Below are 27415 nucleotides of genomic sequence, written 5' to 3' on the forward strand. Positions count from 1 at the left end.
GTGACCTTAAATTTTAGACATCTGTTTTTAGCAGACTGTCAGAATTTAAAGAATATCCAGAGTCACAATCTTTGTCTTCTAGTTAATGACCTAAATTTGTATTTTGGAAAATAATTTTACCTAAAATATGGTATAAAACTTTGGAAACGGTGTAAATTAATAATCCCAAGCATTGATCTGAAAAGCAGCATTAATATAGTGAAAGTGGCGAACCTGGGGAGATGTTTTTTTCTGACCGTCTTTTTATTCACAATGATATAAACAGTATAGAGCCTATGAAAAGTATTTAGAAAGTTCTAAGTATAAAAAGTTAAGAAGCCATTAGAAAGTTTCTTCAACTCCTAGGTAAACTACTTTACTTTCTCCCTCCTAGGCTCAGTGCTACTACCAGGGATATATTGAAGGATATCCGAATTCTTTTGTCACACTGAGCACGTGCTCTGGACTGAGGTTACGTATTTTTTGTCCTTGATATGCAAACACCATAGTTGTGATATTTGGCTGCAGTGAACTGGCTAGTTTATTCTAAGTGTGGAGCTGGTGGAGGATTTCCATGTGGAGACTATTCCTATGTGGATATTCCCATCATATCACTGAATGATATATTCCTCTGAATATGTTTCTTCTCTTATTTCTCCTCAATTTCCAGACAGACCAGAGACTTGTCACAACTTCCTTGAAAGTTTAGATTTCCTGGTGTCCTTGCTTTTTTTCTTTATTGGGGAAATGACAGATGAACAAGTTTGACTATAACAAATTGGAGGAGCTAAGTTCTGGGTAGCTTTTTTTTAGCAAATATTTTTGTACCAGTTACTAGACTAGTGTTGGAAGATATAAAAATGCATAAATGAAGTATGCCCTTTCACACAGGAAATCATCTGCAGAGAGAGGAATCACTTCTGTATAAACAAATAATAATTATTATAGTACTTACTCATTTTTTTCCAGTAATATCACTGTCTTAAACTCTCTAAGAATTGTAAAGTTTCCTCCTTAGTGCTTGGAGGGCTTTCCATTCTGTCAGGACATTCTTCATCTTCATTTTTGTAGTGTAGGATCCTTGTTTTCACAAACGAATTTTACTTGGTGCTTTTTATATGGAATTCTAAAATTTGGTTTTTAGAGAATAGTCACTATATAGTTACCTATATTCAGGGAAGAATACTTATAAAAGTTGTTTACTCTTTATTACTTTAAATTTCTTATTCAGATTATGTATATAAACAAAATTCATAAATGCCTTATAATTACTGCTAAATTTTATTTTTATGGATAAAATTGCTCATTATGTATCCTTTTGTTATATAAGCAATGTAATCATTATAGTGAAAAAAAGATCAAAATCTTTACAGATTTCTATATGCTATTGCTTTCATTAAATCACTGACTTGGAGGACAGGGGAATGACTTGATCACAGGACTTGATCACAGTAATGCTGTATACACAGTACTGTTGCATACCTTAGAAACTGATTATGTAATTTCTGATTTAATAATTTCAACTATGTTTATAACTATAAAGAAAATTAGATGGATAGTTTGTTTTTAGAATTGGGAAAATTTTTATTTTTGGTCTCTTCAGAGTCATCTCCAAAATACAGAGTGTGGGACAAAATACAGAGCCCAAAAACATCTATATCTTTTCTTTCTTCTCCTTCCCCTCTTTCCTTCCTCCTCCTCATCCTCTTTTTGGAATTCTGTCAGAGTTTTATAATATAGAATTAATTATAGAATTAGTTAAAATTAGAATTATAAAATAGAATTAAAAGCAGTAAATTTTTGTCCTTCATTTTACAGAGGAATATTGCAGTTTGAAAATGTTTCTTACGGAATTGAGCCTCTGGAATCTGCATTTGAATTTCAGCATCTTCTTTACAAATTAGGGAATGAAAAGAATGAATTTGCAGTTCTTACTGAAAATAACCAAGACACAGAACAAAACCCAATGGACCATTACATTTTTATAGGTGAAAAAGTGAGTTGTGTATGTTTTATTACTCTTTCAAGGCAGTTATTGTTTCTATTTATTTTTAAAAGAAATTTATTAACCCGTTAGATAGCTGTAGCTACTTTTCTTTAACAGTCTCACCTTTTCTTAGCCTTAACAATTTACTTTGAACCATATATTACCTTTTTCTCTTTGCAACAATCATTTACTTTTTTTTTTAAGTTAAATTTGTTTATTTTAATTGAAGGCTAAATAAACTGTGCATATTAGTGCATATTCAATATAAATGTTAAAAACTCACTTTCTGCTTTTATCTCTATATTCTTGGAAATTATCAGTTAATCAAATATTTATGAAATCTGCATTTATAACCAAGAAATCAGCATGAATTAAATTATAGATATAATTAAAATGTCATAAGTTGAATTGCCATGTATGGCCAAAGTAAATTGTTCACCTGTATAACTGCATGTTTTGGTCCTCACAAAAGTAATTATGAAAGAGAAAAATATTTTTGCCAAGTAAAGGTGGCATTAATATGCATAGTTTATACAAGAAGTATATGGCAGTGTTCGTAATATATGTTCTCCTTGGCTTCTGTCAGTTTTTTAAAAAATAGACCAAACTCATCAGAATTTAGCCAGACATGTAAAAATTAAGACTACATTTCTCAACCTCTCTTGCACCTTGGTAGAATTTTGTGACAAAGTTATAGATACTGACATGTGACAGATGTAACATGTCACGTCTAGATAGAGTTCTAAAGGAAGAAAGCTTATCCTCTTCTCTTTTGCCCTTTTCTGCTGGCTGCAGTGTGAACATATTGGTACATCCTAGTCCACAATGATGGCAATGATACTGTACATAGTGGAGCAGTAAGGTAGAATGAACCTTGCTCCTGAGGAATTTATAAGACTAAATCACCATGCCTCTTCAGTCTTTTAATATAAGAGAAAAATAAACGCCAACTTGTTTAATCCATTATTATCTTGTGTCTCTGTTATAGCTTCTAATCCTATATCTAAAATAATACAGGGCTGAAATGTACATGGAGTGCCAAAGTACTCAATGCTATCACACACACACATATATATTTTAAAATGAAATTTTATTTACTAAATGTGAACAATTTTATTTTCATTCTAAGAATTTAGGAGTTAATCTATAATGGCTTAGATTAACCAGTATGGTGGACATTGTTGATGTTCTGGCCAAAGTCTGTCAGATCCTTTTTTACTGTATTTTTGTGTAGTGGGACATTTTGTCTTTGGTTGTGCTTTTTAAATATCTAGAATATGTTACTATATTTTAAAAGCTATTTTTACTTAAAAAATTTCCTCTAGTTTTATTGAGATATAATTGGCATTGTGTTGGTGTAAGGTATACAGCATAATAAATTATTGTGAAATGATCACCACAATAAGTAGTTAACATTTATCACAACACATAGTATACTTTCAAATATACATTCAAATAAACTTTCAAATATACATTGAAGTATTGTTAATTATAATTACCATGATGTATATTCTATTTCCAGAACTTATTTATCTTATAATGGAAATCTGTACTTTTTGATCACCTTCACCCATTTATCCCACTTCACAGTACCTACCTCTGGCAACCACCAACCTTTTAGCTGTACCTATGAGTCTGGTATTTTGTATTTGTTTTCTTCCTTAAGATTCCACATATAAGTGAGATCATATGGTATTTGTCTTTCTTTGTCTGACATTTCCTTTAGCAAAATGCTCTCAAGGTCTAATCATGTTGGTGCAATGGCAAGGTTTCCTTCTTTTTAATGGCCAATAGCATTCCTTTGTGTGTATGTGTGTGTGTGTGTGTATGTATGCATGCACCAAGTTTCTTTATCCATTCATCGATTGATGGACATTTAGGTTATTTTCATGTATTGGCTGTTCTAAATAATACTGCATTGAACATGGGGGGTCAGATAATCTCTTCAAGATGGTGATTTTTGTTTCCTTGGGATAAAGACCCAGAAGTGGAATTGCTGGATAATGGTAGTTTTTTCAATTTTTAAAATTTTTAATGGAGTATAGTTCATTTACAATGTTGAAATAGATTCAAGGGTACAGCAAAGTGATTCAGTTATACATATGTATGTATATATTCTTTTTCAGATTCTTTTCCATTATAGGTTATTAGAAGAATTGAATATACTTCCCTGTTCATTTATATCACTTTTTTAGATCCACATAGAAATGATATAATGTGATATTTGTTTTTCTCTGACTTACTTCACTTAATGTGATAATCCCTACATCCATCCATGTTGTTGCAGATGACATTATTTCATTCTTTTTTGGGGCTCACTAATATTCCTTTATATACATATAACACATCTTCTTTATCCATTTATCTGTTTATGGATATTTAGGTTGCTTCCATGTCTTGGCTATGGTAAATAGTGCTGCTATGAACACTGAGGTGCATGTATCTTTTTGAATTAGAGTTTTTATCTTTTGTGGATATATGCTGAGGAGTGGAATTTGCTGAACCATATGGTAATTCTGTTTTTACGTTTTAAAGGAATCTCCATACTGTTTATTCTCCATAGTGGCTGTATCAGTTTACATTCCCAGCAACAATGTAAGAGGGTTCTCTTTTCTCCATACCCTCTCCAGAATTTGTTATTTGTAGACTTTTTAATGATGGCCATTCTGACTAGTGTGAGGTAGTACCTCTTTTCAGTTTTGATTTGCATTTCAATTAGGATGTTGATCATCTTTTCATGTGCCTATTGGTGATCTTTATGTCTTCTTTGGAGAAAGGTCTATTTAGGTCTTCTTCCCATTTTTTTGATTGAGTTGTTTTTGTTAATATTGCTCTCTGTGAGCTATTTGTACATTTTAGAGATTAATCCCTTGTTGGTTTCATTGTTTACAAATATTTTTCCCATTTCATAGCTTGTCTTTTTGTTTTGTTTATTGTTTCCTTTGCTGTGCAAAAGTTTATAAGCTTAGAAGTTTGATTAGGTCCCAATTGTTTATTTTTGTTTTTATTTCCGTGACTCAAATAAATGGCTCCAAAAAGATATTGCTTTGATTTGTGTCAAAGAGTGTCATACCTGTGTTTTTCTCTAGAAGTGTTACAGTACCCAGTCTTACATTTAGGTCTTTAATCCACTGTAAATTTATTTTTGTATGTGTTGTTAGAGAATGTTCTAATTTCATTGTTTTACATGCAGCTGTCCAGTTTTCCTGGCACCACTTATTGAAGAGACTGTCTTCTCTCTGTCTTATATTCTTGCTTCCATTGTCCTAGATTAATTGACCATAAGTGCATGGGTGTATTTCTGGTTTTCTATTCTGTTCCATTAATCTGTGTGTCTATTTTTGTGCCAGTATCATACAGTTTTGATTATGTAACTTTATAGTATAATCTGAAGACAGAATGTGATTTCCTCCAGCTCCTTTTTTCTTTCTCTAGATTGTTTTGTCTACTCAGGGTCTTTTGTATTTCCATATGAATTAAAATTTTTTTGTTGTAATTCTGTATAAAATGTCTTGGTGATTTCATAGGGATTGCACTGAATCTGTAGATTGCCTCAGGCAATATGTTCATTTTGACAGTATTGATTCTCCCAGTGTAAGACCATGTTATATCTTTCCATCTGTTTGTTCTGTCTTCAAGTTCTTTCATTAGCATCTTAAAGATTTTGGAATATAGGTCTTTTGACTTATCATGTAGGTTTATTCTTAGGTATTTTATTCTTTTTCGTGTGGTGGTAAATAGGACTGTTGCCTTAATTTCTTTCCTAATCTTTTGTTGTTAGTATATAAAATGCAACAGATTTATGTGTATTAATTTTGTATCTTATAATTTTACCAAATTCATTCATGAGCTCAAATAGTTTTCTGGTAGTGTCTTTAGGATTTTCTATGCATAGTAACATGTCATCTGCAGACAGTGACAGTTTTACTTCTTCTCTTCAAAGTTAGGTTACTTTTATTTCTTTTTATTCTCTGACTGCTGTGACCAAGACTTCCAAAATCATGTTGAATATAAGTGGTGTGAGTGGACATTTTTCTCTTATTCCTGATCCTACAAGGAGTGTGTCCAGCTTTTCACCACTGAATATATGTTAGCTGTGGATTTGTCATAGTGAAATTGCTCAGTTGTGTCCAACTCTTTGCAATCCCATGGGCTGTAGCCTACCAGGCTCCTCCGTCCATGGGATTTTTCAGGCAAGAATACTGGAGTGGGTTGCCATTTCCTTCTTCAGGAGATATTCCTGACTCAGGGATTGAACCCAGGTCTCCCACATTGTAGGCAGATGCCTTACTGTCTGAGCCAAATTTGTCATATATGGTCTTTATTATGTTGAGGTAGAAAAGATTCTCTATGCTCAATTTCTGGAGAGTTTTCTTTAAACGATAAATCAATGTTGAATTTTATCAAAACCCTTTTCTACATCTACTGAGATGATCATAAGTTTTTATCTTCAGTTTGTTAACGTTGTATATCACACTGCTTGATTTGCAAATATTGAAAACTCATTAGTCTCCCTGGAGTAAATCTCACTTGATCATGATGTATGATTCTTTTAATATATCATTGGATTTGGTTTGCTGCTGTTTTGTTGAGGATTTTTGCATCAATGTTCCATGGTGGTCTAGTGGTTAAGACTCCTTGCTTTCTGTGCAGGGGTTGCAGGTTCAACCCCTGGTCAGGGAACTAAGATACCATATGCTGCACTGTGTGGCCAAAAACAGAAGTCTAGGATCAGCTGACTTCACAGGATAATTCTACCAAACATTTAGTGAAGAGTTAACACGTATCCTTCTGAAACTATTCCAAAAAATTGCAAAGGAAAGAACACTTCCAAACTCATTCTATGAGGCCATCATCACCCTGATACTAAAACCAAGCAGAGTAAAAGAAAATTATAGGCCAGTATCACTGATGAACATTTATGCTTTGTTTGGAGTTTTAAAATTGCTGATTTAACTTTATATTTTATTTATTTATTTATTTGATTTAACTTTAATACTTATGATTGTTTGGTTTATATTTTCTGTTTCTTCCTGGTTTGGTCTTGGAAGATTGTGCCTTTCTAATAATTTATCTATTTTTTTAAGGCTTTCTATTTTATTGATGTTTAATTGCTCTTAGTAGTCTCTTATGATCCTTTGTATTTCTCTGGTGTCGATTGTAACTTCTCTTTTTTAATTTCTGATTTTATTCATTTGGACACTCTCCCTTTTTTCTTGATGACTTTGGCGAAAGGTTTATCAATTTTGTTTATCTGTTCAAAGAGTCAACTTTTAGTTTCACTTTCTATTTCATTTATTTTGCTCTGATCTTTATGAATTCTTCCCTTACAGTAACTTTGGATTTTATATGGTGGTCTTTCTCTAATTGCTTTAGGTGTAATGTTCTGTTGTTTATTTGAGACTTTTCTTGTTTCCTGAGGTAAACTTGCATTGCTATAAACTGACTTCTTAGAACTACTTTTGCTGCATTTACAGGTTTTGGATCCCTATGTTTTCATTTTCATTTCTCTTTCTGTATCCTTGTGTTTTCATTTGTCTCTACATACATTTTGATTTTCTCTTTGATCTCTTCAGTATCCATTGGTTGTTTAGTAGCATACTGTTTACCATCCATGTGTTTTTGTTTTTGTAGTGTTTTTCTTGTAGTTGATTTCTAGTCTCATTGAATTGTGGTCAGAAAAGATGCCTGTTACTTGGATTTACTGAGGCTTGTTTTGTGGCATACCATGTGATCTATCCTGTAGAATGTTCCATATGCACTTGAAAAGAACATGTATTCTGTTCTTTCAGATGGAATGCTCTCTCTATATCAGTTAGGTTCATTTGGTCTGTTGTGTTATTTAAGGCTTATGTTTTCCTTATTGATTTTCTGTCTGGATGATCTGTCTATTGATGTAAGTGGGGTGTTGAAGTTCCCTACTACTCTTGTGTTACAGTTGATTTCTCCTTTTCTATCTGTTAATATTTCTCATATATTGAGGTGCTCCTATGTTCAGTTCAGTTCAGTTGCTCAGTCATGTCCGACTCTTTGCGACCCCATGAATTGCAGCACACCAGGCCTCCCTGTCCATCACCAACTCCCAGAATTCACTCAGACTCATGTCCATCAAGTCGGTGATGCCATCCTGCCATCTCATCCTCTGTTGTCCCCTTCTCCTCCTGCCCCCAATCCCTCCCAGCATCAGAGTCTTTTCCAATGAGTCAACTCTTCACATGAGGTGACCAAAGTACTGGAGTTTCAGCTTCAGCATCATTCCCTCCAAAGAAATCCTAGGGCTGATGTCCTTTAGAATGGACTGGTTGGATCTCCTTGCAGTCCAAGGGACTCTCAAGAGTCTTCTCCAACACCACAATTCAAAAACATCAATTCTTCGGCTCTCAGCCTTCTTCACAGTCCAACTCTCACATCCATACATGACCACTGGAAAAACCATAGCCTTGACTAGACGGACCTTTGTTGGCAAAGTAATGTCTCTGCTTTTGAATATGCTATCTAGGTTGGTCATAACTTTTCTTCCAAGGAGTAAGCGTCTTTTAATTTCATGGTTGTAGTCACCATTTGCAGTGATTTTGGAGCCCCCCTAAAATAAAGTCTGACACTGTTTCCACTGTTTCCCCATCTATTTCCCATGAAGTGATGGGACCAGATGCCATGATCTTCGTTTTCTGAATGTTGAGCTTTAAGCCAACTTTTTCACTCTCCTCTTTCACTTTCATCAAGAGGCTTTTTAGCTCCTCTTCACTTTCTGCCATAAGGGTGCTGTCATCTGCATATCTGAGGTTATTGATTAGGTGCATATATATTTATAATTTTATATCTTTGTACTGTATTGATCCCTTGATTATTATGTAGTGTCCTTTTTTGGTCCCCTGTAAGTTTTTATTCTAAGTCTGTTTCTAAATAAGTCTATTTCATCTGATGTAAGTATTGCTGTTTGAGCTTTCTTTTGATTTCCATTTGTGGAATATGTTTTTCAATCCCCTCACTTTCAGTTTGTGTGTCTCTCTAGATCTGAAGCAAGACTCTTTTAAACAGCACTTATACAGGTCTTGTGTTTGTATCTATTCAATTGCTGTATGTATTTTTGTTAGAACACTTAATTTCTTTGCATTTAAGATAATTATCAGTATTAATGTTCCTGTTGCCATTTTGCTAATTGTTTTTGGATTTGTTTTGTAAATCTTTGTTCCTTTTTCCTCTTTTGTACTCTCTGCTTGTGTTTTGATGACTGTTGAGTATTTTTAGTTGTATGTTTAGAATTTGTTTTCTTGTTTGTATGTATATCTATTGTAGATTTTTGTCTGTGGGTCAGTTAGTTCAGTTCCTCAGTTGTGTCTGACTCTTTGCGACCCCATGGACTGCAGCACACCAGGCTTCCCTGTCCATCACCAACTCCCAGAGCTTGCTCAAACTCATGTCCATCGCATCGGTGATGCCATCCAAGCATCTCATCCTCTGTTGTCCCTTCCCTGCCTGCCTTCAATCTTTCCCAGCATCAGGGTCTTTTCTAATGAGTCAGTTCTTCGCATCAGGTGGCCAAAGTGTTGGAGGTAACATGCTACTGCTGCTGCTGCTAAGTTGCTTCAGTTGTGTCCGACTCTGTGCGACCCCATGGATGGCAGCCCAACAGGCTGCCCCGTCCCTGGGATTCTCCAGGCAAGAACACTGGAGTGAGTTGCCATTTCCTTCTCCAGTACATGAAAGTGAAAACTTAGAGTGAAGTCGCTGAGTCGTGTCTGACCCTCACCGACCCCGTGGACTGCAGCCTACCAGGCTCCTCTGTCCATGAGATTTTCCAGCTAAGAGTACTGGAGTGGGGTGTCATCGCCTTCTCCGGAGGTAACATGAGGTCTGTGTATATATGTGATTATTTCATGTTACTGATACCTTAATTTTAAATGCATTTGAATAAACTTGCATTTGTACTCTCTTCTCACAATTACTGTTTTCAATATCACATTTTTACATTTGATTGTTTTGTGTATCTCTTAACTGCTCATTGTTGATGCAGATGATTTTACTTTTGTCTTTTGACCTTCCCAGTTACTTTGTGTATGTATGAGTTCCTACCTTTACTGTATGTTTGCCTTTGCCGATGAAGTTGTTTTGTAATTTTCTTATTTCTAGTTGTAGCCTTTTATTTTTATTTTTTTTGGTCTAGAAGAGTTCCTTTACCATTTGTTGTAAAACTGGTTTGATTGTGCTGATTTCTTTTTGTTTTCACTTGTCTGTAAACCCTTTGATTTCACCATCAAGTCTGAATGAAAGTCTTGCTTGCTAGCATACTCTTAGTTTTAGCTTTTTCTTTTGTATCACATTAAATATATGGTGTCAATTTTTTTGTGGCCTGAAGAGATTCTGCTGAAAAATCAGCAGATAGCCTTAAGGGAATGCTCTTATATTAGTTGATTTTTTTTCCTCTTGCTGCCTTTACTGTTTTCTCTTTATGTTCATTTTTTTTTTCATCTTGATTATAATATATCTTGGTTTGTTCCTTTTTGGGTTAATCCTGTATGATAGTCTCTGTGCTTCACTGTTTCATTCTTCAGCTTTCAGAAGTTTTCAGGTATTATTTATTCAAATATTTGACAGGCTTTTTCTCTCTGTGATCTTCTGGGACCCCTATAATGTGAATATTAGTGTTCTTGGTATTGCCCCAGAGATCTTTTAAACTGTCCTCATTTCTTTTCATTCTTTCTTTCTGATCATCATCAGTGAGTTCCTCTACTCTCTTCTAGCTCACTGATCAATTCCTCTGTAGTATTTAATCTACGATCAGTTCGGTTCACTTCAGTCGCTCAGTCATGTCCAACTCTTTGCGACCCCATGAATTGCAGCACACCAGGCCTCTCTGTCCATCACCAACTCCCAGAGTTCACTCAGACTCATGTCCATCGAGTTGGTGATGCCATCCTGCCATCTCATCCTCTGTCGTCCCCTTCTCCTCCTGCCCCCAATCCCTCCCAGCATCAGAATCTTTTCCAATGAGTCAACTCTTTGCATGAGGTGGCCAAAGTACTGGAGTTTCAGCTTTAGCATCATTCCTTCTAAAGAACACCCAGGACTGATGTCCTTTAGAATGGACTGGCTGGATCTCCTTGCAGTCCAAGGGACTCTCAAGAGTCTTCTCCAACACCACGGTTCAAAAGCATCAATTCTTTGGCACTCACTTTTCTTCACAGTCCAACTCTCACATCCATACATGACCACCGGAAAAACCATAGCCTTGACTAGATGGACATTTGTTAACAATGTAATGTCTCTGCTTTTGAATATGCTTTCTAGGTTGGTCATAACTTTCCTTCCAAGGAGTGAGCGTCTTTTAATTTCATGGTGGCCATCACAATCTGCAGTGATTTTGGAGCCCCCCCAAAATAAAGTCTGACACTGTTTCCATTGTTTTTCCATCTATTTGCCATGAAGTGATGGGACCAGATGCCATGATCTTCGTTTTCTGAATGTTGAGCTTTAAGCCAACTTTTTCACTCTCCTCTTTCACTTTCAGCAAGATGCTTTTTATTTCCTCTTCACTTTCTGCCATAAGGGTGATGTCATCTGCATATCTGAGGTTACTGATATTTCTCCTGGCAGTCTTGATTCCAGCTTGTGTTTCTTCCAGTCCAGCATTTCTCATGATGTACTCTGCATAGAAGTTAAATAAGCAGGGTGACAATATACAGCCTGACGTACTCCTTTTCCTATTTGGAACCAATCTGTTGTTCCATGTCCAATCCTAACTGTTGCTTCCTGACCTGCATATAGGTTTCTCAAGAGGCCGGTCAGGTGGTCTGGTATTTCCATCTCTTTCAGAATTTTCCACAGTTTATTGTGATCCACACAGTCAAAGGCTTTGGTATAGTCAATAAAGCAGAAATATATGTTTTCGGGAACTCTCCTGCTTTTTTATTGATCCAGTGGATGTTGGCAATTTGATCTCTGGTTCCTCTGCCTTTTCTAAAACCAGCTTGAGCATCAGGAAGTTCGTGGTAACGTATTGCTGAAGCCTGGCTTGGAGAATTTTGAGCATTACTTTACTAGAATGTGAGATGAATGCAATTGTGCGGTAGTTTGAGCATTCTTTGGCATTGCCTTTCTTTGGGATTGGAATGAAAACTGACCTTTTCCAGTCCTGTATCCACTGCTGAGTTTTCCAAATTTGTTGACCTATTGAATGCAGCACTTTCACAGCATCATCTTCCAGGATTTGAAATAGCTCAACTGGAATTGTATCACCTCCACTAGCTTTGCTCATAGTGATGGTTTCCAAGGCCCACTTGACTTCACATTCCAGGATGTCTGGCTCTAGATTAGTGATCACATCATCATGATTCTCTGGGTTGTGAAGATCTTTTTTGTACAGTTCTTCCGTGTATTCCTGCCACCTCTTCTTAATATCTTCTGCTTCTGTTAGGTCCATATCATTTCTGTCCTTTATTGAGCCCATCTTTGCATGAAATGTTCCCTTGGTATCTCTAATTTTCTTGAAGAGATCTCTAGTCTTTCCCATTCTGTTGTTTTCCTCGATTTCTTTGCATTGAATACTGAGGAAGGCTTTCTTATCTCTTCTTGCTGTTCTTTGGAACTCTGCATTCAGATGTTTATCTCTTTCCTTTTCTCTTTGCTTTTCGCTTCTCTCCTTTTCACAGCTATTTGTAAGGCCTCCCCTGACAGCCATTTTGCTTTTTTGCATTATGTTTCCATGGGGATGGTCTTGATCCCTGTCTCCTGTACAATGTCACGAACCTGTGTCCATAGTCCATCACGCACTATATCAGATCTAGTCCCTTAAATCTATTTCTAACTTCCACTGTATAATCATAAGGGATTTTATTTAGGTCATTCCTGAATGGTCTAGTGGTTTTCCCTACTTTCTTCAATTTAAGTCTGAATTTGGCAATAAGGAGTTCATGATCTGAGCCACAGTCAGCTCCTGGTCTTGTTTTTGCTGACTCTATAGAGCTTCTCCATCTTTGGCTGCAAAAACTGTAATCAATCTGATTTCGGTGTTGACCATCTGGTGATGTTCATGTGTAGAGTCTTTTCTTGTGTTGTTGGAAGAGGGTGTTTGCTATGATAAGTGTATTCTCTTGGCAAAACTCTATCAGCCTTCACCCTGCTTCATTCTGTACTCTAAGGCCAAATTTGCCTACTACTCCATGTAACTCTTGACTTCTTACTTTTGCATTCCAGTCCCCTATAATTAAAAGGACATCTTTTCTCTGTGTTATTTCTAAAAATTCTTGTTAGTCTTCATAGAACTGTTCAACTTCAGCTTCTTCAGCATTACTGGTTGGGGCATACACTTGAATTACTGTGATATTGAATGATTTGCCTTGGTAATGAACAGAGATCATTGTGTCGTTTTTGAAATTGCATCCAAGTACTGCATTCGGACTCTTTTGTTGACCATGATGGCTATTCCATTTCTTTTAAGGGATTTCTGCCCACAGTAGTAGATATAATGGTCATTTGAGTTAAATTCACCCATTCCAGTCCATCTTAGTTCGCTGATTCTTAAAATGTTGATGTTCACTCTTGCCATCTCCTGTTTGACCACTTCCAGTTTGCCTTGATTCATGGACCTAACATTCCAGGTTCCTATGCAATATTTCTCTTTACAGCATCGGACCTTGACTCTATCACCAGTCACATCCACAGCTGGGTATTGTTTTTGCTTTGGCTCCATCCGTTCATTCTTTCTGGGGTTATTTCTCCACTGATCTCCAGTAGCATATTGGACACCTACCGACCTGGGGAGTTCCTCTTTCAGTATCCTATCATTTTGCCTTTTCATGGGGTTCTCAAGGCAAGAATACTGAAGTGGTTTGCCATTCCCTTCTCCAGTGGACCATATTCTGTCAGACCTCTCCACCATGACCCGCCCATCTTGAGTGGCCCCACAGGCATTGCTTAGTTTCATTGAGTTAGACCAGGCTGTGGTCTGTGTGATTAGATTGACTAGTTTTCTGTGATTATGGTTTCAGTTTGTCTGCCCTCTGATGCCCTCTTGCAACACTTACCATCTTACTTGGGTTTCTCTTAACTTGGACGTAGGGTATCTCTTCACGGCTTCTCTAGCAAAGCACAGCCACTGCTCCTTACCGTGGATGAGGGGTATCTCCTCACAGCTGCCCCTCCTGTCCTTGAACATGGAGTGGCTCCTCTTGGCCCTCCTGTGCCTGCACAGCTACTGCTCCTTGGACGTTCAGTTATTCTTCATCTCTGATCATCCTTTCTTTCTTTATTTTTTCTACCTCTTTGTTAAGAACTGCTAACTTCTTGCTCTGTGCATCTCTTGTCCTCCTTAGTTCTTTGGTCACGTTATAGTCATTCCTCTGCCCTCTTTCTTGGGTGGGTTGTCTATTTCTACTTCACTTAGTTCTTTTGAAATTTTATCTTATTCTTTCTACTGTAATGTTTTCTTTTGCTTCATTTAAAAAAATATAAATTGCTATTTGTGTTTTTATGTATGTGGTAGGTTAGTTACATTCTCAACTTTGGAGAAGATGCCTTCTGTAGGAGATGTCATGTGCATTCCAGGTCTTAAGTAGGTCTTGATGTTAATGTGTCAAGATTGCAGCCACTAGTAGCAGTGTTCACATGGTTGAATGTTTCCAAATACGCCTACTATCAGTGGTTATATCTCCAATGTGAGCTGCCGGGGTCCAGCCCCGGTGAATCCAGGGTAATTCGAAGGTGGGGACGGAGTCGGCGTCCTTGGAAAAATACATATTTAATTACAGATATATAGAGAGATTAGAAATGGATAGTGTAGTAGGAAGATTAGTGGAGAAAAAGAGGCTGAATAACTTGGATTACGTGGAATAGCATCCATGCTCCAGATGGGAATTCAGCCAGAAAAACGAGGAGCAAGAAAGAATGACATGGGGTTATCAGTCTTTCTGGAAACTGATCCGATTTCTTTATTTTTCAGGTTTGTTTATATACCTTTTTGTTATACATAGGGATGAATACAGAGTCATGTGGGGGTCAGCAGACCTGACCCTTGTCACAATCAGGTGCTTCATATAAAATTATACAAAGGTCTTATGAGTTTCATCATCTTCTGGCCATGAGGTCTGCCTACATTTTATGGCCCTTTCTGATACCGGTCAGTTAACCAGAAAACTTATTTTTCCAGGGGTGATTTTTTCTTAAATCAGGTGCCACCCTCCAAATAAAGTTGCGTTCCTATAGGGTGAGGGTGTAGTGAGTTACAATCAAGAAAGGAATTTAGTTAACCTAAGGTTTAACATGATTAATCTTAAAGGTTAATACTTATTTCTCCTATATGCTAGTTATATTCATTATACGGGCAGGAATATGGAGATTTAGCAGCCAATATTGGCTCAACAAATGTAAACCCTTCACCAATGTTTCCCTTAAGATGTATTTAGTCTTAAGATAGTGATAAAGTTACATTTTTGCATAGCAAGGACACAGTGATTTATAGTGATTTATAACAAAGTACAGTGATCTACAACAAAAGAGAAAATTCATTAACTCAGAAAAGTCTAGTATTGCTAACATCAAAAAACTGCTATATTTCCTTTTCTATATTCCAAATACATTGATTAATATATTCCCAGGTGCCTAAGGATATGGAGGCCTGATGGCAATCATTGACTCATCAATGAAAAAAGCCCTATGCTAATACTCCAAACTCTCTGTGCTGTTTATGGTTGAGAGGTTGTCACACAAGCTAGTCTGTCAGCAGAGAGGTTTGACCTGAGACATCCTTGTCACAGCCAGGGCAGGGAATTAGCAGTAATTATTGGCATGACAAATGAAAAAACCCTTCACCAATATAGTTCCTAATCAACCCACTAATACTATACTAATGATCTTCTAACTTCTCAAAAGAGTCTGTATTTAGAAAGTTTTAAAACATCCCATGCCTCTCACAGTTGGGAGGCTGTAAACAATCACATGCGGCTGGACGAGCCTGATCAGGCAGGCCAGAGAACCTTCAGAGTTCATAAGCTGAAACACTCGTATCACGCCCAGGAATTGTTATTAACTTGGAGCTGCAAGTTAACTCCTTCTCCGAGAGAAATGGTTATGGGGGAGAGCTCCGCGTAAAGTACTCTGGTTTTGGGGGTAGATGCTCGGGAACAGGGGGTTTCCTGAGGCTTGATCACGCCTTTGCATATGCCAAGCTTCCTTCCTCATGACCTTTGCCATGGGTGGAGTTCCTCACGCTGGCTCCCAACAGTGAGCTGCAGCCGTACCATGCTTATTGAGACTTTCCAGGATCAGTAGGTAGGTCTAGCTTAGGCACCTGTCATATTCTTTTGCCCTGGGTCCTGGTGCACATAAGATTTTGTGTGTGCTCTTGGGACTGACGTCTGTTTATCCCCTAGTCCTGTGAAGATCCTGAAATTAAGCTCCATTGGCCTTGAAAGCAAAATGCGTTGAAGGGGCTCATCTTCCCAGTGCTGGACTTCTAGTGCTGCTTCCCAGACTAGCGAGCTTGACCTGGGGCTCAAGAACTCTAATTCCCGTGGAATAATCTGTGTAGTATAATTATTTTCCAGTTTGTAGGTTGCCATTCTGGGAGTTATGAAGTTTCATTATTTTGCGAGTTTGCTCCTCCTGCCTGTCTCTTTGGTTCCTTCTTGATATCTTTAGTTGTAGGAGATCCTTTCTGGTAAGTTCCAGTCTTTTTCATGCATGGTTATTCTGCAGATAGTTGTGATTTTGATGTGGTTGTGGGAGGAGTTGAGCTCAGGATCTATTTACTCATCCGTCTTGATAAAAACTCTGTTCTCTAATTTCTATTTCATATTTCATCCTTTGGGTAGATTTGGTTTTAGTTTGCTCCTGTTTACCTAGTTTCTTCAGGTATAAAGTTAAGTTAAGCATTTATATTACAAGTTTTCATCTGTTTTAATTGTATCTCAAATGTTTTGATATGTTACCTTTTTATCTTCATTGTTTCAAAGCTATTTTCTTATCACTAATTAGTACACATTCTTTTCAACTAAAATAAGTCCCTTTAAAGTTTCTTGTCAGACTGGTTTAATATTGATGAACTCTTTTATCTTTGTCTATAAAACTTGGAAGCTTTATTATTCAGAGTTGAAGAAGAGACAGAATTTTTTTCTAGCATTCTGAATATATTGTGCTGTTCTCTTATGGCCTGCAGAGTTTTTTGCTGAAAAATTGCTAATAGTCTTATAGCAATTCCCTTGTATGTAAAACATTTTCTCTTGCAGCTCTTAGCATTGTCCTTCTACTTAACTTTTGACATTAAAATTATAATGTGCTTTGGAGTGGGGATCTTTGCATTTTTAAAAAAGATAGTGGGCTTCCCTAGTCCAAATGTCTGTTTTCTTACCCATGTTAGGGAAGTTTTCAATCATTGTCTCTACAGACAAAATTTCTACCCCTTTTTCTTCTTCTTCTAGGACTTCTGTAAATGCAAATGTTTGTTAGTTTATTATTTTGTAGCCCCTTATGCTATCTTTCCTATTTTAAATTCTTTCTTCTGTTTGTTTCTCTGATTGAGTTCCACTGCATTTTCTTTGGGTTGACTGAGTTTTTTTCTTCTGCTTCACCTACTCCACCGTTGACTCTTTCTACTGTATTTTTCACTTGTGATTGTATTCTACAGTTCTGTGACTACTCTTTGATAGTTTCTTATATTTTCTCTTTCTGTGTTAAAGTTCTCACTATATTCATTGACTCATCTCTCCAGTTCAGTGAGCATCTTTAAGACAAGTACTTTAAACTCTTTATCAGGTAAATTACATGTCTCCATTTCATTGAGTTTTTTTTCTTTTAATGAGTTTTCTATCTTGTTCTTCCAATTGGAACACAGTCCTCTGTTTTTTCATCTTGCTTGACTTTCTGTGTTGGTTTTTATACAGTAGATGAAAAACCACCTCTCCTAATCGTGGCATGTCCTTGTGTAAGAGTGAAACTTGTTGTTCAACCCCGCTCCAGCTCTTTGTCATCTCTCAAAACCTTGTGCTTATCGATGTAGCATATTAGTGTCTTGAAGGGGAGATGCTTAGTACTTAGATTCTGGTTGTTTGGAAACTAGATCTTCAGGCAGCTGCTTTCAAAAGTATGCACATGTATATAGTCCTGTGGGATTGCAAGTGTATGCACTATTCTCCAGGATATCTAGCAGTGTTTCCTCAGCAGCAGTCATAAAACCTGGGGCTCCAAATAAGTGTATATGCTCTTTTCTGGGAGATATTGGAGAGCTGGAGCGAGGCAAAGGGAGTATGCCAAGATGGTGTCCACAGACTGCATTCCTTGAGAGAAGCTCTGTCGTTTGCATTGGATGTGTGCTAAATCTGAAGCCTTCCTCAGTATGTTATCTACACAGTGCTCTGGGATTTGCAGCTTGCCAAGAGCCATCTCTTCAATAGTTGCAGTCCTTTGTGTCTCAGAAATGCAAGCTCCCTAGCCACCAGAGCCGGGCAATCAAGGAGCATTCCCTGGAGGGCAGCTTCAAAAACTGGGGTAATACTTTTAAAAACTAGGGCAGATGGAGTACTCAAAGATAGCACTTACCCTCTGAAGTGTCTGGGAAACATTACACTTAACCAATATATGTGCATGTAATTAGAAGTCTGCCTCTCAGGCTGCAGTCTTGATGATTATCTAACAGGCCTCCATAACAGAAAGACTGTTGAAACTAATAAACGAATTCAGTAAATTTGCAGGATACAAAACAAATGTACAGAAATCTGTTGTGTTTCTATACACCACTAATAAACTGTCAAAAGTAGAAATAAACAACCCATTTACAATGCATCAAAAAGAATATGATACCTAGGAATAAATTTAACCAGGGAAGTGAAAGAACTCTATATTGAAAATTACAAGATATAGATGAAAGAAATTGAAGAAGACACAAACAAATGGAAAGATATTCCATGCTCATGGATTGGGAGAATCAAGGTTGTTAAAATTTCCATACTACCCAAAGCAATCTACATATTCAATACAATACCTATAAAATTCCCATGGTATTTTTCAAAGAAACAGGAAAATAATCCTTAAATTTGTATGGAACTACAATCACCAAATAACAAAGCAATCTTGAGAAAGGAAACAAAGCTGGAGTCTTCAGATTCTCTGATTTCAGAGTATATTACAAAACTATATTCATTAAAATAATATTATACTGACATGAAAAGATATACCCAGATTGGTGGAACAGACTATAAATAAACCCAACAGACAGAAATAAACCCAAATATATATGGTTAACAAATTTATGGCAGAAGAACCAAAAATATATGATTGAGAAAGGCCAGACTTTTCAATAAATGGTATTAGGAAAACTGGACAGTGACATAACAAAAGAATGAATTGATCACTGTTTTATACAATACACAAAATAAACTCAAAATGGATTAAAGACTTGAATATAAGACCCGAAATCATAATTCTTCTTAGTAGAAGACAAATGCACTAACTTGAAAACATATATGCATGCCTGTGTTCACTGAAGCATTATTTGCAGTAGCAAAAATATGAACCAATCTGAGTATCTGGATAAATTAATGATTAAATAAATTATTATGTACATTTATCAATATAGTGGAATGTTATTCAGCCTTAAGAAGAAAGTGCTGCCATTTTTGGCAATATGGATGAATCTTGAGGATGTTAAAACTCAACATTGAAAAAACGAAGATCATGGCATCCAGTCCCATCACTAAATGGCAAATAGATGGGGAAAGAATGGAAACAGTGAAAGACTTTATTTTCTTGGGCTCCAAAATCACTGCAGATGGTGGCTGCAGCCATGAAATTAAAAGACGCTCCTTGGAAGAAAAGCTATGACCAACCTAGGCAGCATATTAAAAAGTAGAGACATTACTTTGCTGACAAAGTACATGTAGTCAAAGCTATGGTTTTTCTAGTAGTCTTGTTTGGTTGTGAGAGTTGGACCATAAAGAAAGCTGAGTGCTGAAGAATAGATGCTTTGAACCGTGGTGTTGGAGAAGACTCTTGAGAGTCCCTTGGACAGCAAGGAGATCAAACCAGTCAATCCTAAAAGGCAATCAATCCTGAACATTCATTGGTAGGACTGATTTTGAAGCTGAAACTCCAATACTTTGGCCACCTGATGCAAAGAGGAGACTCATTGGAAAAGACCCTGATGCTGGAAAAGATTGAAGGCAGGAGAAGGGGACAACAGAGGATGAGATAGTTGGATGGCATCAGCAATGCAATGGACATGAATTTGAGTAAGCTGTGGGAGTTGATGATGGACAGGGAAGCCTGGCATGCTGCGACCCATGGGGTAGCTAAGAGTCAGACAAGACTGAATGACTGAACTGAACTGAGGACATTATGTTAGTAAAATAAGCCAGACACAGAAAGACAAATACTACATCTCACTTTTATGTGGAATCTACAGTAGTCAAACCCATAGACACAGTGCAGTGGTATTTGTCAGAGGCTGCAGGCCAACAGGAACAGGGGAATGTTGGTTAAAGGGTATAAAGTTTGATCTATGCAAATAAGTAAGTTCTGGAAATTTAATAAACAGTAGCATAACTGTAGTAAGCAATTATTATATTGTAAAATTTAAATTTTCTGAGAGGGTTGATCTTATGTGCTCTTACCACACACACACACACATGCGCACATACAAGAAAAAAGAAAATGGTAACTATATGAGAGTTGATATGTTAATTAGCATGATTGTGGCAGTTATTTCACATTGCATAAGTATATCAAAACATCGCTTTATAATTTAAGTGTATATATGTATATATTTCAACTATGATTAAATAAAGGTGTAAATATTCTAAAAGTTTAGAATAAACAAGTTGTGAAAGTTTTCAAGTCTTAAAATGTTGTTGTTCTTTTTTCTAGCCAGAATCAACTGTTTCAACTGATTTAATTCCTCTTTATCTAGAAATGCATATCGTGGTAGACAAAGCTTTGGTATGTGTTTTACTTTTTCTTTGCACTTGAATATTTGATATGAATGTATGATTATCCCTAGCTAGAAAGAAACTTAAATATTCCAGTCTTCTTACTTCCATGTCACTCCCAGAGAACAGTGAAGAACCAAATATTCAAAATTGCACTAGTTCTATCAGAAATATTTTATTTGAAATCTTGTGACAAACCTGCATAACAAAATGGTTTTATTATTATTTTTCTGATAGTTCACAACTTTAGAGTCTCTCTCAATCCATAAAATTTTTAATGGTGATATTTTTAAGTGAAATTCTTTAAGCATTAATTCTTGTTTTAGGGTACCTGAAGAGCAGCATGTAGTCTAGAAAATGTTTGGCTAATAAGATATTTACTGGCACAGAATTAATGATGGTATAACCATTTATGATAAGCCTGGTGGGCTGCCATCTATGGGGTCGCACAGAGTTGGACATGACTGAAGCAACTTAGCAGCAGCAGCAGCAGCAGCTTACGTTAAAGTATCAAGATTTTTTAATGGTTTTATTCATGCAGCTGATTGAGTCTAGTCTAAATGCTCCTCTAGATTACTTATTCCCATAAACAATTTGAGGACCTCTGAACTTCAGACTCTTGAGGTGATAACTTAGTTTGTTTTCAGTAAAATGTTGCTTTATTTCTCCCATACTTTCAAGATTTCCGAAAACAGGGATAAAACATATTTAATAGATTTTTTTCTGAAATATTTGATTATCACATCTGTGGAAAACCACAGAGAATGTGAATCATACTGATTTCCAATTCTATTTGTAGGATTGTAGAGCTTGTCAGGAAGTGAGTTGAGAGTTTGAGATGGGAGAGATTTAGGGAAGGATATTAAAATACTTATTAAATGAGTATTAGGGAAAAGAGCAAAAGGAACATTAGGAGAAAGCTGAGATATTTCTGGTAAAGATGACTAAATTTCCAGGAAATATTTTGGTTTATGAAAATTATTTTGTTTTAGGATTCAGTTCAGTTCAGCCACTCAGTTGTGTCCAACTCTTTGTGACCCCATGAACCACAGCACACCAGGACCCCCTGTCCATTACCAACTCCCGGAGTCCACGCAAACCCATGTCCATCGAGTTGATGATGCCATCCAGCCATCTCATCCTCTGTTGTCCCCTTCTCCTCCTGCCCTCAATCTTTCCCAGCATCAGGGTCTTTTCCAGTGAGTCAGCTCTTCACAGCAAGTGGCCAAAGTACTGGAGTTTCAGCTTCAGCATCAGTCCTTCCACTCAACACCCAGGACTGATCTCCTTTAGGATGGACTGGTTGGATCTCCTCACATTCCAAGGGACTCTCAAGAGTCTTCTCCAACACCACAATTCAAAAGCATCAATTCTTGTTACAGGACTATGTTGTTTTAAGAGCTTTTTGTCCAAATTGCCAGATTTGCCAGTTATAAAATGCTGATTAAGCACCTCTTTTCTATGTTTTTACAAATATTTATATCTTCTTTAATAAGACAAATATTGAGCTAAATATGACATTGGTGTTACCAGATATTGGGCATGTAAAGAAGAATAGTGATATCTTCAGTCCCTTCACAAATTTTAAATCCACAATTATAGCCTAGTGAATTCAGTGCCAGATTGAGGGAGTCTATGGTACAATAAAAACACAGTACAAAGTTTCCAGTTCAAGATGGTGGAGTAAAAGAACATGCACTCATCTCTTCCTGCAAGAGCACCAAAATCGTAATGAGGTGTTGAACAGCCATTGACAGGATGATGATGGAACCTCATGTCCCAAAAAAAGATACCCCATGTCCAAAGACAAGAAGCCACATTGAGACAGTAGGAGGGGTGCAAACATGATAAAATCCTCTACCTGCCAGCTAGGCCACCCACAGTCGAGAACAATAATACCAAAGAAGTTCTCCTTCTTCCCTGTTGTGATGATTCTGAGCCTCACGTCAGGCTTCCCAGCTAGGAGATCTGGCAAAGGGACTGGGAATCCCCACAGAACCTGACTTTGAAGGCAGCAGGACTTGATTATAGGATTTCTACAGGACTGAGGGAAACAGAGACTTGACTCTTGGACGGCACAAACAAAATCTTCCATATACCAAGACCCAAGGGAAAGGAGCAGAGACCCCACAGGAGACCGAATCAGACCTACCTGCTAGTGTTGGAGAGTCTCCTGTGAAGGTGTGGGTCAGCAGTGGCTTCTGCAGGGATGATGGCACTGGCAGCAGTCCTGGAAAATGTCTCTTGGCGTAAGTCCTTCTGGAGGTTGCCATTAACCCCACACAGAGTTCATAGACCCTAGGGCTGGGTTGCCACAAGCCAGACAACTAATAGAAAGGGAGCACAACTCCACCCATCAGCAAATAATTGGATTAAAGATTTAATAAGCATGGCCCTGCCCACCAGAACAAGACCCAGTTTCTCTCACTGCCAGTCCCTCCCATCAGGAAGCTTACACAAGGCTCTTAGCCTCATCTACCAGAAGGAAGACAAAAAAAGAAAGAAGAACCACACTCCTACAATGGCTAGAACAAAAGCCACATTACAAAAGTTACTCAGAATGAAAAAGCAGAACATTATTTCTCAGATGAAGGGATAAGAAAAAACTCCAGAAAAACAACTAAATGAAGTGGAGATAGGCAATCTTCCAGAAAAAAGAATTCGGAATGGTGATGGTGAAGATGATCCAGAGTCTTGGAAAAAGAATGAAGATGCAAAAAGTTTACCAAAGGCCTAGAAGAACTGAAGAACAAATGAACAGAGATAACAGTACACTAGAGATGAAGAATCAATAGCAGAATAACTGAGGCAGAGGAACGGATAAGTGATCTGGAGAACAGAATGGTGGAAATCACTGCTGCAGAAAAGAATACAGAAAAAATAATGAAAAAAGTGAAGACAGCCTATGAGATGCTTGGGACAACATTAAACCCATGAGCAGTCACATTACAGGGGTTCTGGAAGGAGAAGGGAAAAAGGACCTGAGAAAATATTTGAAGAATAATAGCTGAAAATTTCCCTAACATGGGAAAGGATATAGTCAACCAAGTCCAGGAAGCACAAAGAGTCCCAGGCAAGATAAACCCAAGGAAGAACACACTGAGACACATAGTAATCAAAATGACAAAAATTAAAGACAAAGATAAAATATGCAACAAGGGAAAAAGGACAAATAACATACAAGGGAACTCCCATAAAGTTATCAGCTGATTTCTCAACAGAAATCTGGCTTTTTTTACAAGCCAGAAGGAATGGCACAATATATTTGAAGTGATAAAAGGAAAAAAACCTACAACCAAGAATACTCTACCCAGCAAGACTCTTGTTCAGATTTGATGGAGAAATCAGAAGCTTTCCAGACAAGCAAAGTTTAATAGGATTCCTCACCATGAAACCAACGTTACAACAAATGTTAAAGGAACTTCTCTAGGCAGGAAACACAAGAGAAGGAGAAGACCTACACAAAATAAACCTCAAATAATTAAGAAAACAGTATAGGATCATACATACTGATAATTTACCTTAAATGTAAATGTGAACCAAATGATGCTGTAAAGAGCAATATTGCATAGGAACCTGGAATGTTAGGTCCATGAATCAAGGCAAATTGGAAGTGGTCAAACAGGAGATGGCAAAAGTGAACATTGACATTCTAGGAGTCAGTGAACTAAGATGGACTGGAATGGGTGAATTTAATTCAAATGACCATTATATCTACTACTGTGGGCAGGAATCCCTCAGAAGAAATGGAGTAGCCCTCATGGTCAACAAAAGAGTCCCAAATGCAGTACTTGGATGCGATCTCAAAAATGACAGAATGATCTCTGTTCGTTTCCAAGGCAAACCATTCACTATCACGATAATCCAAGTCTATGCCCCAACCAGTAATGCTGAAGAAGCTGAAGTTGAACGGTTTTATAAAGACCTACAAGACCTTCTAGAACTAACACCCAGAAAAGATGTCCTTTTCATTATAGGGGACTGGAATGCAAAAGTAGAAAGTCAAGAGTTACATGGAGTAGCAGGCAAATTTGGCTTTGGAGTACAGGATGAAGCAGGACAAAGGCTAATAGAGTTCTGCCAAGAGAACGCACTTGTCATAGCAAACACCCTCTTCCAACAACACAAGAGAAGACTCTACACATGGACATCACCAGATGGTCAGTACCGAAATCAGACTGATTATATTCTTTGCAGCCAAAGATGGAGAAGCTCTATACAGTCAGCAAAAACAAGACTGGGAGCTGACTGTGGCTCAGATCATGAACTCCTTATTGCAAAATTCAAACTGAAATTGAAGAAAGTAGGGAAAACCACTAGACCATTCAGGTATGATCTAAATCAAACCCCTTATGATTATACAGTGGAAGTGAGAAATAGATTTAAGGGACTAGATCTGACAGACAGAGTGCCTAATGAACTATGGACGGAGGTTCGTGACATTGCACAGAAGACAAGAATCAAGACCATCCCCAAGAAAAATAAATGCAAAAAAGCAAAATGGCTGTCTGAGGAGGCCTTACAAATAGCTCTGAAAAGAAGAGAAGTGAAAAGAAAAGGAGAGAAAGAAAGATATACCCATTTGAATCCAGAGTTTCAAAGAATAGCAAGGAGAGATAAGAAAGCCTTCCTCAGCGATCAATGCAAAGAAATAGAGGAAAACAATAGAATGGGAAAGACTAGAGATCTCTTCAAGAAAATTAGAGATACCAAGGGAATATTTCATGCAAACATGGGCTCAATAAAGGACAGAAATGGTATGGACCTAACAGAAGCAGAAGATATTAAGAAGAGGTGGCAAGAATACACAGAAGAACTGTACAAAAAAGATCTTCATGACCCAGAGAATCACGATGGTGTGATCACTCACACTCACCTAGAGCCAGACATCCTGGAATGTGAAGTCAAGTGGGCCTTAGAAAGCATCACTACAAACAAAGCTCGTGGAGGTGATACAATTCCAGTTGAGCTATTTCAAATCCTGAAAGGTGATGCTGTGAAAGTGCTGCACTCAATATGCCAGTAAATTTGGAAAACTCAGCAGTGGATACAGGACTGGAAAAGGTCAGTTTTCATTCCAATCCCAAAGAAAAGCAATGCCAAAGAATGCTCAAACTACCCCACAATTGCACTCATCTACACGGTAGTAAAGTAATACTCAAAACTCTCCAAGCCAGGCTTCAGCAATACGTGAACCATGAACTTCAAGATGTTCAAGCTGGTTTTAGAAAAGGCAGAGGAAAGTGAAACTGAAGTCGCTCAGTTGCTCAGTCATGTCTGACTCTTTGCGACCCCATGGACTGTAACCTACCAGGTTCCTCCATCCATGGAATTTTCCAGGCAAGAATACTGGCAATCAGAGATCAAATTGCCAAAACCTGTGGATCATGGAAAACATAAGAGAGTTCCAGTAAAACATTTCTGTTTTATGGACTATGCCAAAGCCTTTGACTGTGTGGATCACAATAAACTGTGGAAAAATCTGAAAGAGATGGAAATACCAGACCATTTGACCTGCCTCTTGAGAAACCTGTATGCAGGTCAGGAAGCAACAGTTAGAACTGGACATGGAACAACAGACTGGTTCCAAATAGGAAAAGGAATACTTACGTCAAGGCTGTATATTGTTACCCTGCTTATTTAACTTATATGCAGAGTACATCATGAGAAACGCTGGACTGGAAGAAGCACAAGCTGGAATCAAGATTGCCTGGAGAAATATCAATAACCTCAGATATGCAGATGACACCATCCTTATGGCAGAAAGTGAAGAGGAACTAAAAAGCCTCTTGATGAAAGTGAAAGAGGAGAGTGAAAAAGTTGGCTTTAAGCTGAACATTCAGAAAACTAAGATCATGGCCTCCAGCCCCATCACTTCATGGCAAATTTTGGGAAACAGTGGAAACAGTGACTGACTTTATTTTTCTGGGCTCCAAAATCACTGCAGATGGTGACTGCAGCCATGAAATTAAAAGACGCTTACTCCTTGGAAGGAAAGTTATGACCAACCTAGATAGCATGTCAAAAAGCAGAGACATTACTTTGTCAACAAAGGTCATCTAGTGAAGGCTATGGTTTTTGCAGTAGTCATGTATGGATGTGAGAGTTGGACTATAAAGAAAGCTGAGTGCCGAAGAATTGATGCTTTTGAACTGTGGTGTCGGAGATGACTCTTGAGAGTCCCTTGGACTGCAAGGAGAACCAACCAGTCCAACCTAAAGGAGATCAGTCCTGGGTGTTCATTGGTAGGACGGATGTTGAGGCTGAAACTCCAATATTTTGGCCACCTGATGTGAAGAGCTGACTCATTTGAAAAGACCCTGTTGCTCGGAAAGGTTGAGGGCAGGAGGAGAAGGGGATGACAGAGGATGAGATGGTTGGATGGCATCACTGACTCAGTGTATATATGGTTTTGGGTGAATTCCGGGAGTTGGTGATGGACAGGAAGGCCTGGAGTGCTGTGGTTCATGAAGTCGCAAAGAGTCAGACACAACTGAGCGACTCAACTGAATTCAACTGAACCAAGTGACATAGA

At 37.5% G+C, this 27415-nt stretch overlaps 1 protein-coding gene across 1 annotated transcript in view; it reads left to right on the forward strand.

Annotated features, from left to right (window-relative positions):
- LOC138430939 (disintegrin and metalloproteinase domain-containing protein 32-like) overlaps window positions 1-27415 on the forward strand; it is a 196576-nt gene that overhangs the window by 47513 nt on the left and 121648 nt on the right. The window contains exons 5-7 of the mRNA XM_069572993.1: window positions 374-450; window positions 1798-1975; window positions 20819-20890. Coding sequence (XP_069429094.1) covers window positions 374-450; window positions 1798-1975; window positions 20819-20890 — 327 coding nt within the window. The remainder of the gene's footprint in view (window positions 1-373; window positions 451-1797; window positions 1976-20818; window positions 20891-27415) is intronic.

Source organism: Ovis canadensis, chromosome 26, assembly GCF_042477335.2.
Source record: "Ovis canadensis isolate MfBH-ARS-UI-01 breed Bighorn chromosome 26, ARS-UI_OviCan_v2, whole genome shotgun sequence".
NCBI classification, from domain to species: domain Eukaryota; kingdom Metazoa; phylum Chordata; class Mammalia; order Artiodactyla; family Bovidae; genus Ovis; species Ovis canadensis.